This window comes from Pieris brassicae, chromosome 3 (genome assembly GCF_905147105.1).
Source record: "Pieris brassicae chromosome 3, ilPieBrab1.1, whole genome shotgun sequence".
NCBI classification, from domain to species: domain Eukaryota; kingdom Metazoa; phylum Arthropoda; class Insecta; order Lepidoptera; family Pieridae; genus Pieris; species Pieris brassicae.
In genome coordinates, this window is record NC_059667.1 from 18,785,885 (window position 1) to 18,797,292 (window position 11,408).

General features: G+C 32.2%; 1 protein-coding gene across 1 annotated transcript in view; it reads right to left on the minus strand.

Moving 5' to 3' along the window:
• LOC123707809 (ras-specific guanine nucleotide-releasing factor 1-like) overlaps positions 1-11,137 on the minus strand; it is a 28,120-nt gene extending 16,983 nt beyond the window's left edge. The window contains exons 1-12 of the mRNA XM_045658158.1: positions 11,089-11,137; positions 10,433-10,531; positions 9,909-9,977; positions 9,167-9,280; positions 8,484-8,590; positions 5,365-5,512; positions 4,099-4,218; positions 3,491-3,588; positions 3,363-3,420; positions 2,679-2,850; positions 1,834-2,027; positions 707-832 (exon numbers count right to left, since the gene is read on the minus strand). Coding sequence (XP_045514114.1) covers positions 707-832; positions 1,834-2,027; positions 2,679-2,850; positions 3,363-3,420; positions 3,491-3,588; positions 4,099-4,218; positions 5,365-5,512; positions 8,484-8,590; positions 9,167-9,280; positions 9,909-9,977; positions 10,433-10,522 — 1,296 coding nt within the window. The 5' untranslated portion in view covers positions 10,523-10,531; positions 11,089-11,137. The remainder of the gene's footprint in view (positions 1-706; positions 833-1,833; positions 2,028-2,678; positions 2,851-3,362; positions 3,421-3,490; positions 3,589-4,098; positions 4,219-5,364; positions 5,513-8,483; positions 8,591-9,166; positions 9,281-9,908; positions 9,978-10,432; positions 10,532-11,088) is intronic.
• Between the last annotated feature and the right edge of the window lie 271 nt (positions 11,138-11,408).

Here is an 11,408-nt window from a genome sequence, read left to right on the forward strand (position 1 = left end):
TTGTGTATTAATTTAACAATTTAAAACTGAATTCTCAATAATACTTTTTTGGATGAATACTTTTATGTGTATCTCTCAAATACTCTCAAATATACGCGTAACCTCCATTGTTCAAACACGAGATTTGCATATATTGTATTTATACAGTGCTTTTTTTCAAGTTATACTTCTTTTGTTGCGTTGGCGACACCCTGAAGTAAGCTATACTCAACATTTTAGTTTTTTCTATTGTTTGTGTCGTTTTTTCTACAAACGTAGAATCAAATTGTTAAAAAGATTTTTATCTTGTTACGCCAAAGAAGTAAAACTTCTAACGCGTGTACATAAGTACACGCACGATTTTTTTTTCCCCAATTTAATTAAAATATATTTTCTACCTCACCAAAGAGGATGTGAATACCAGCAAATATTTGAAGAGGCGGGGGGACTTCGACTTTGATTAGCAGCAACAATTTCGTTTTTCCTTTGAAATATTAAATACTAATTGTCGTTGTTTAATGTTTAGTGTAGTTAAATTTTAGTGTTCTTTTATTTTTATTTTTTTGTACTTACTTAAGTTTTCTGTTTCATATATGTATATTGTTTATCTATGTGATCTGTTTTGGCTTTGTATATTTTTTAATATGCATGTTAGCTGTAAGATGACTAATAAATAAATAAATAAATAGATAATTACGAAGACTAATACAGGCAAAATTATACGTACTTCATCGTGCATTTGCCGCGATAGTTCTTCTAACTGCGCACGCGCATGTTGAAGACTACGTCTCTCCACATGGTCGTGTGGGGTATGGGCCAGCAGCTCATGCAGAGTTATTATATAGCGTGGGATCTAAAAACAAGAAATTTTAAGTAAAACTAATTTACTAAGTCCAATGGGACGTATGTTTTTTCGTAGGCCACTTATCCAGGTGATCCCTATTTAGCCGCCGCTGGAATGAATCAACTGGGGACAGGACGTCAACAACGAAGGGGGAACCTCCAGCATTCTTGAAGACAAGCGTAGTTGGAAAAGGGATGACGGAATCACAGTGTGTAGTTCCATGGAGCATTCTTCGGAGTGCAATAGAGTAGACCTATATCAGACGAAAGTAAGGGTAGAGTAAAATAGATGTTCAATTATCTGTGTTTGTGGATGATGGCATGGATTGATCAATACATAGCCGTAGCCATAGAGGTAAGTAACTATGTATTTTAAAGAATTTGTAATCATTCAGCTAGTAAAGCAAATTATGTCTTTTGACCCAGTATCCAAATAAATAAATAAAATCGCTTGTAAGGGAAGAAAATCTTCAAAGAAATAATGAAGAAGAAACATATTAACATGCATATACATGGGAAGACTTTTAACACTTGTATTCCCCATTGCATAACAAATGGGTGCGAAACTTGAAAAACCAAGGCATTGCGAAGAGTCAAAGGGCAATCGAGAGGAGGCAAAGGGCAAAAGAGTGTGTTTGGACACGACATTAGAAGAAAAATAAATATACGGCTAGCATATACCACTTAAAATGAAGATGGACAAGTCAGATGCTGTGATACAAATTTGATTAATGGAGCAAATATGTAACTCTGTGGTATCAAGTAGTTGGAACCAGAAGACGGGCGTCCACAAACACGATGGCAAGATGACATCAGCCTGACCTTGGGGCCATTCTGGCCCAGAATTGCCAATGATAGAACTCATTGGAGAGAGCTGGCCTATCATTTCATTTATAAACAAAGATCAGGTTTTTCATACATTAATCAAAAGCATTCAAATCAGACAAACAGATGGTATATTTGTTCCCCATGTCCCACTGAGCACTGCGACTTAATTAATTATGAAAATACCTGATGCATAGGAAACGTTAAGAAGGTTTCCAAAGATCGTCCTTGGCATGCCGTCTTGCTTTCCAGCCGAGCGAGTAGGTGGGTGAAAGGCTGTGATTGCTTGCACTCAGTTAGTACTTGGAGAGAGTAGTGATGATTCCGTACGTACTCCTGGTATATTGTCAGCATCGGGAGTAACATGTCGAATAGGTCTCCTGTAAAAATATTATTCCCTAAAATACAAGTACTTACATGATCCATTTTGTTTGTATTTATTTGATGTGTAATTTTCCGTTTTCTGTTCTCTTAATGCTAAGGTGAAAATGTAAAGTAAAAGGATCACAATCAAATACACATCATCGTTTAGTTTTTCTTTTTGCATTTTCATTAAATTATCTTTTCGAAACATTAAAATATTTACCCTCATAGTGTGTAATTTTATACATTTTAAAAGATTTTCGACATTTTTATAGTCATATCATGTTTCCAATTTTTGTTATTTTGTGTCCAAACCGCTGTAAGTACATTTAAGCAAATACGAACTCCAGTTATTATAAAGTAGGTTGTCTTTTGTTAACATAGCTTTTACACATTAAGAAAACACTTTTTAAACGGATTGAAGTTATGTATTATTATTTATGTCTATGTATTTTACTTATAATTATTTACATAATTTTAAATTTTAATGTTTCCGACGTTTCGCGTGCTTTACAGCGTGCGTGGTCACAGTGACTGAAGACAAAAGGTGTTGAATGTCAAAAGTATCACAGCTGTAAAGAAAGTTGTGTTATCTGTATTTATTTCTCCGGAGTTGGTATCGACGAGGTAATTTTTTACTTTTCTTTTTCTTAGTTACTGATACTTACCTAAGACAAGTGTTGGCCACGACTCCATTCTCGAAGTAAGACCTTTGAAGAAGATCTGGTGTAGAAATAACACGGTCTCACTGTTCAGAAATATGGAATTGACGTCTTCGTGAGTGCACGGGGGCTTCTTAGAACTGGCGGCCATTTTGAATGGTCGAAGGAAACACGTCACCTTAAATGTAAACAGGAGTTTTACAAAGAGTTATGTGTTGTTTCTAATGTATTTCAATGGTTAGTTTTACAACAACGAAATTCTTTTAATTTTTAAAATAACGCGTATTAATAAGCTAAAGTATTTACTAGCGCAAATCAATTACAAGCACCAATATCAATCAAGTATTCAAAATTTCGTTGTATTCATTTAAAAAACATTCTGAATGTTCGATAATCGTTTGGTTTTTTATAAGTCAAGTAGGCATCTGTGCCTGACACACACCGACGACGATTTGGGTATAGGGCATGCTGGTTTTCCGATTTCACCATTCACAATTTTTTTATTTAATTTTAATTATGAAAATCCTTGGCAAGGGATCCTGTAGTATGCCAGCTCTTATTACTTAACGAATGTTGAATTATTTCACAAGCATTACTTTACTGAAATGAAGATAGTCCGTATAACGTTTTGTTATTTCAATCAAGTTAAAATAATAAGATACAAAATCGCGAATACAAAAAAAAACATACCAATATTTCCATTTGTTCCAAATACTCTTCTTCGGCTTCGACCATTTTAAAAACGAGACTGAAATTGATAGTTTTATAAGTCAATATTAAATTATGGTATAACTCCATACTTTATATATATTATATACCTGTTTCTTTTTCTCATGCTCTCGGCATGTGGACTCTTGATGTATTGTTCCACAATTTGTTTCCACCGGCGTCGGCAAAGCCAGCCTCGGAAGAAACTCTGCATAAATAGCTAGATATTGTTTACCATTTAGAACCATTAGTTGATAAAGAATCTACTACGGTACTAAGGCACTACGTGTTAACAAGGAACTTACTTATATACGTACTTTACGTTATCTCATATTAATACTTACACAATTGTTTAATAAGTAGCTGAAGTAATCTTGAGTTCTTTATCATCGGATCTGAGTACGAGAGTAAGATTCCTTACGTCCTAATTTAAGTTAATTTATTTACACTTCGTTACATTACAATATAAAAAAATGAACTTAATTAAATCAAAAGGAGGGCAACTGGCGGCCTTATCGCTTTCGAGCGATCTCTTCCAGGCAACCACTTGATAACGATATAAAGAAGAGTTCATAAATTGTGGAAACAAAGCGAAACTCCGTATACCTTTTTTTAATCAGGTTTTATCCACTGGTTTATGGCCTGGGTTCAAATTATCAAAAAAAAAAACTTTCTTAGAAGAAAATTTTAATGATATTCATAAAAATGAATATGTTACCTGGACTTTCTTAATTTTGCGCAACTCCGACGGATCAATTTCATCAGAAAGAGTCGGAGATAGGCTGCTGGTGGACGTCGCCCGTGTAGATGGCTCATGTTCTTTCTTGTAAGCATATAACTAGAAGATATATTAAGTATAGACAACTGGTAAAGACAAGAGACAAGTGAAAAACTAAGGCTTAAGATAAAAATATCCAAATTATAATAACGTAGAAATATTTTCACCGGGCTTTGTTAATTTCTCTTATTTATTATTGATATGAAACATTTACAATATCAATGTAATCATGTTTAATTCTATTAATATTATAGTCATCATATTTTTTGATAAATACTATAACTTTACTAACAATATAAAACAATTAAAGTTCAGTTTAGCAAAATATTTACGGCTCTATTAGTATAGTACGATATATTTAGACTAAAGTCGTACAAACAGCTATAAAAACAGCGCCTGTGTTTTCATTAGATGCACCGCAAACTATTAACCGCTTTATACGTGAGACGGAAACTAAACATTGGTGCTTTAAAAGATGTGTCACAATACTATGTATGTATACGTATGTAGCTTATTAGCAAGTCTGGTATAATCAATCTATGAAGGACGTTAACTAGTTTCCAAACTCCTAATAATTTATTCAAAAACGTTATTAGTAATTCGACTCTATATTCTATTTTATGAATCTTAAAACTCTGAAAAAAAAGGTTACTAGAACCGTAACTTAGCTACGTGTAACCCAATTACAGTAAACCCCCTTTAAGATTATTACATAGGGTCTGAAACGAAAACGCGTCTTAAACGAGGGAAGAGAGGCAAAGTACGTTTTTTATTACATACTATTATGTTCTAATTTCGTATATATAATTATTAACTAATAAATTACATTAAGTACAGTGATAATTACGTTATTCAAAGTAATCACCTATTCTGGTTAGACAGAAAAATTGATGTATTAGCAATAACAAGATTTTGAGCATAGTATAACTTTTGCTGTGCGTCTTATCTTTTATTCAAAGAAGCTAACTAGTACATAGCATCTTAAATCATTAACAGCTGTTAATGCCAGGGCGTTTGCAAAGCCGGAGTTTTCATCATTGAATCAGGCGTTGAACATGATGAATTGAGTGTTAAGAAATGTATGAAAATATGTTTCAACTTGCAGGGCATATTATCCGAGAAATCTATCAACGATCCGGTCCCAATCTCATATGATCTATTTTTAATCTATTAGGTATAGTATAGTATAAATTATTAAATAATTACCTCAGAGCGTAGTTTCTTCACTTCATTTGACAGTTCCTCGCATTGCTGTGCGTATTGCCATCGAGACGTACGCTCGCTTTCCACTACCTGAAGAAGATGCAATTGCTTCTGTTCCAGCTCTTCTTTTTGGAGTAAAAGCTTATTGAAGCTGGAAAACAGAATACAATAAAATTACATTATTTTTTTATCTTGTTTTTTTTTGTTTTAAAAAAATCTTTAACGGTTAGACAACTATAATTAACAGCAATATGCAGACTGTTTTTGAAACAAATCACACAAGGCAAAGCTATATATAAGCTACCAAAAAATGCAGTTTCTTCGCCCAACGCTCACTTTTCACTATTCACTAACACTCTTAAACAACATCTTCACAATCTGCCTTACGCTTAAACGGAAAATATTGATATCTTTTTAATAGTTCCAGTTTCCAGTTCAAACAATTTGTATTACTCATAACTTCGCGACTAAAAAGAGGAAGAGTTTCTTGCCCGCTCTACGCCCTTGACTTGCGAACTGGTAGTAAATGTGAATTTAAAAATTAATTTAACTTCCTTTCTGACGTTCATAAGTGTACTTGTTTACCTATATGAATAAAGTTATTTTGAGTTTCAGTTTGAATGAAAAATGATTTTTCATTTTTAATAATAATAATTAATAATAAAAAGAAATTCTTTTCTTCATCACCCAATATCTTCTACAGAACTTAGTAAGGTACCAAGAACCAAAGACGATTTAAATGTTCATTTAACTTATGAATTAGTAGTTAAACTAGTTATGCGTAACCATTTGAAGTTCAGTAACCCTCCAATTTATTATTTCATATTATTTATAGACTAAAATTGTTTCTTTGCAATTGTTTGATTTTACAGAAGTATAAGATTCCGCGTCTTACATATACGACATAACAATACGATGTATCGTTAAGACCTATATCCCGATACATTGTCCAATGCCTACGCGATATTATCGGGGAACTAGACTTGGGGGGGGGGAGATAGACTTATTTGCTATGGCAACGCGTTCCTTTGCCTGCACTGGGCCTTGAACTATATTGGTACCAACAAATAATATTATTGACAGGTTATATGTAAATAGTAGTGTTAACTTGTCACGTGTTGAGAAAGAGTTTTTGCACAATGCAAAAATATTGTTCTATGAAATATATACATTATATTACTAAATTTATTTATAAGGAGATAGTAAAAAAATATGTTAATATGGAATATAACATACAGGTATCACTTGTTCCACGTCATTAAATATGTATCGGTAGAAATTCCTACTCTTCGGCTAAGAAGACAGAGGCAGGCCAAGAGAAAAATCCGGCGTGAGTCTCGGTACTCTTTTAAAATATTAAATCATCCTACAAAATGACTATGGTAAACATAGATAGAAGAAACCAACGAGAAAGGCAGAAACGGTCCGCTCTTTATTTGCATTAAATTACAAAACTGAACGGAAACCTCGCAGTCCAGATTCCGGAAGCGGCCTGTTCACTGGCATGTCGTGTGAGCCAGCCATCGTTTTACTCAACCATATTTGAATAAATATAACGAGACAGTATTCTCTATCTGCGCAATTTTCCTAAGATAAATAAATCGTGAGAAATAGCACAGACTGGGGTGTGTAAGGCATAGAACACCTCTTGCTTTAAAGAACAATTCTCTTCGCAATTGCATTTCAAGCCAAAAACTTTATTTATTTTTAACATTTGTTTCTAAGAAATCTCTTAGGAAATACTTAAACTTTATTGAACAAAATTATAAGTAGAAATATCTACGTAATGTTAAAATCAACGTAATTTCTGGCTGGTGAAGTCTGGCAAAATGATAATAAATAACTTAAACTCACCAAGGAAGTATTATACGTTTTTGGTAGGTAAGATTGTTGGCTTTGGAGGGGACAGGAAAGGACTTTGGGCCGATTTACAAATTTTGAATTTAATTTTGGCCCAAAGTCTTTTAATATTTAATAAAGAAGTACAAATCTATCGTATTACGCTATACAGCTTTTGTATACATAAAATAAACATATAACTGGAATTTAATTAGAATAAATTACACAATCCCATAGAATTTCAAATTAATTTTAACTAGTGTATAATTAATTCTTGACCCAATTTCTACGTTGGTTAAACTAATTAATACTGTATCAATTAATTTATAAATTAACATAGACTGTTTAAAATAGACTGAGCCTTCCTGGCCATTCTCGAAGATCTATATTGCCCCAGGTCAAGGCCGCGACCCTTATTCCTTGGGTTTCCACGGCAATGGACTATTTCCCATAGCCAGGGATGTTCACGAAATTACTCCCATAGAAATACAAGTACTATAATACATTTATTATATTGTATTACATACAAAGTTTGCTTTGCATGATGAATAAAATTAAAATAATTTCGTGACTATTTTGGTTAACGCCCTGCAAATTATTAATGTTCAAAGAACTTTATTTCACATTAAAAAATATGTATTTTATTTACATGACGAGATACACGTCGCTATTAGCCGTCCCAATTTTAGTCCATTAGGCTCATTCTGATATGTTAAATTTATGTAATTTATTTGATAAATTTCACCCAGAATCGATTTTCCGGATTTAATTACCAAGATACACATATTCGTACAAGTAGGTATGTATTGCTTCATTGTTCTTCACTAAAAATCATTACGCGTTGTATGATAAAAAAAAAGTCCTACATTTCAGAGTTTAATATTCGAGGAATCCAATTAATAATATAAATAAAATTATTTTGATCGACCCAGACCAGTATAATCAGGGAGATGTGTGTGGATGATTCGTTGTCGTTTATGTATGACTGTATGTTCATAATAAAGTATGTATTAACTTTAAAAATGCTGCAAGGATGTATGTTGTACGAATTCATGGGTTAGTTTAGTTTAGTTAGGTATATTATTTGTCAAGGTTTTGCGTTGAACGTATTGATAATTGACAAATTGATAATTGCGAAGTATTGGAAAAAGTTAAAATAACTGGAACTGTGGGAAACTAGAACGGTCGCTAGTTGGAAATAGTAATTATTTAAAATATACACACAATTTATAGTATTTACACATACAAAATATATTTTATTATATTGTAGACAGAAAACTAACCTCGCCTCTCTGATCGCGTCGACCCAATGAACACAGTCTACTTCGGAAGCAGCTCTCAGTTCGTACTGACGTTGGCTTTCACGGCGATAAGATATTATGAAGCAAAACTAAACAAAAATAAAACTACTTAAATATTGGTTGAATGATTGATGATTTTGAGTTTTCAAAGCAATTATGCAACATATCACGCTTAGTTTCTATTAGTAATTATAATCTAACGAAGTTTAATATTCAAATAAATATTTAAAATTAAAAGTAATTTAATTTTAATTAAAAACAGTGTTTTATTTGATTTTTTTATTAAAAACAATTAAATTTAATTTTCGAAGTTCTAATGTTGTCTACATTATGTCCCAAAATTCATTGTATCACACCTGGGTCTTTGTTCTAAACTTGCTTGTTTCTATTTTCTTTTATAATTAAATTTTTCAAGTCCTTCTATTACCTAATTAATGATTTAAGCGGGATTAGCGGGATGTCTAAAAACAATATTAGATTATTGAAGAATAGTTTTAATTACAGAATTTGAAAGAGTCTCTAAGTACTTTTTGTGCTTTATTTTGCTAGATCTAAAAACAAAACAAAATCTCCTTCTCCTCAGATTATAAGCATTACGACACCAAGAATGTTGCGTATAGATAACAAAAATTCACGAAAAACTATTTAAACGGAAGGTTACCCACCGAAGCATTTCTTTCTATTGGTGATTTGCTAAGTCTTTCGCAATAAGAGCCCTCTAGAAGCAGCACCCCTGTTGGCCGTGTATTATTTTCGGATTCGTAGTAGAATAGCAGGTTCTGTGAACAAATTTTACTAGTTTATATGTCAGTAACTGTTGGAGGACCTGCTACACCTGAATGCCTGCAATTGGCGGGAGGTGGCACAGGACAGACAGCGCTGAAAGATTCTCATTTCGCAGGCCGAGGAACTTTTTTAGTCGCGGAGTCAGCGGAGTCAGTGTAAGTATGCACGTTTCCAAATAAACACCTTTACAAACTAAAATACGGACTGCAATATGGGGTGGATTTTTTAGTATAAAAGTTTTGGTTTTCTTATTAAATAGATATAAACTTCAAAACTAGATCAATCAAGACAATAATATTACAACGTAATAATAACCGCGCTAGTTTTGAGTGAGGTAACTACAATTTGTAAACTTAATTAACCCGGTAATAATAAACAAAGAAAAAAATTTCAAATATTATAAAGTATGGTAAAATATTTGTCATATGGTAGAACGAACGTGACCTTGCAACCTGTTGTAGCAACATCGTAGCAGTTCGTAGAACTTATTAGCAATTTGTAGCACAATGAAGCAACAATTTTCTAAGTCATAACAGAGAATTTTGCCAAATACTTTATTAAAAATGCAATAGATGCCGCATACAAGTGGATCGTGCTACTGAATAATTAAATTCCAGTTACCTGATAAAGTATGAACCATCGCAGTTGCCATTTTGTGTTGTCCGAGCTACGTTTGTGCAAGTACCCCGCCTGTAAGAAAATTTATTATTTAAAATGTATTGAGAGATTTTTTTAATTTCTAAAGACCAAATATTTAAGTTGAACAGATTTAGAATATAATCTCTTTATCTTTCCAAAATCAAATCAAATCAGAACATACTGAACTAAAGAAGCGGTTAATAATAAAAACAGTTCCTTTAAAAGTAAAAAGTTTAAAAGGCGAGCTTCAGAAATCATATATTTATTATTACCCAAATACCGCAATGTAATAATAATTCATCAATTTAAAAGGATTAATGATACCGTATTGATAATTTTTAATTGATAATTGTAAAGAACATTTGGGAACTGTAAAATGTTTTGAATCGAAAATCGTTTGATTGATTTTTTGATTTTTTTTAAAGAGCCAATCTTTACGCGGTTACGAAAGGTTATTAAACATTTTGATTTGAATAAAGATAACAATAAAATACGTATTTACTCACCTGCGAATGGTCATACTGAGCACGTTCGGATAATGCGATGAGTTGGCCATCGTTGACGCGTATAGAGCGTTGTATCTTCGGACTAAGCATAATGATTACCTAGGACGTATAAATCAAAATGATCAAATTATTTGGATACATAAAATAAGTATTGGTTATGTAGTTTAAAGGGGATGCCGTACCCACACATGTTGGAGGGTTAGTAACCCTACCAGGGTTACCAATTAGAAATTCTAAAAAATTGACACCCCTTAAAATAACTCTATATACATCAGTATATACAAGTATACAGATTTTAGAGTACGCGCAACACGCCTTAATCAGGGGCGCTGAAAAATTAATGCGACAAGACTGGCATTGCTATAGCAATTTTCATATCGAGGTTTAAAGTAGAGAATATAATTCAACAAGTTTATATTATTTTTGTGAAGTAAATTATTATTAAAATTAAGTATGAAAATTTTATAATTTAAATTTGCTACTAAGCAATCAATAATATGTCAAGTTTGTTTAATAAGATATTCTCTATCGGTATTGTTACACATTACACTGAAATGTCATAATTGTTTTTAAGTTAAACAATTCTCTATATCCTTAAGTATATTCACAAAATAAAGTTGGTGTAACACATGCTTAAAAATATTTATAAAACTTACTTTTTTAGTACGATGTAACTTGAATGATCACGAATTACTTCATTCTAATCTTTCATCTATAATATCGATTTTTAAGCTCAACAATAAAAGACACTTATTTTAAGCACTGAGAACAAGTTATTAGACATTAGAAACATCAACAATAGTATAGAAAAGGTTTCAACATTAAAATATATTTACTCTAGACGCCTGTTGAACATATAAACACAAACTCTATTATTTATGTTGCTTTCTAATCTGTGCAGGCGTTAAATAGTGAGTTACGAAAGGAGATTTTAGTTGCGATTTATTACTGGCTGTTTTGGCTTGAGTTTTTTATT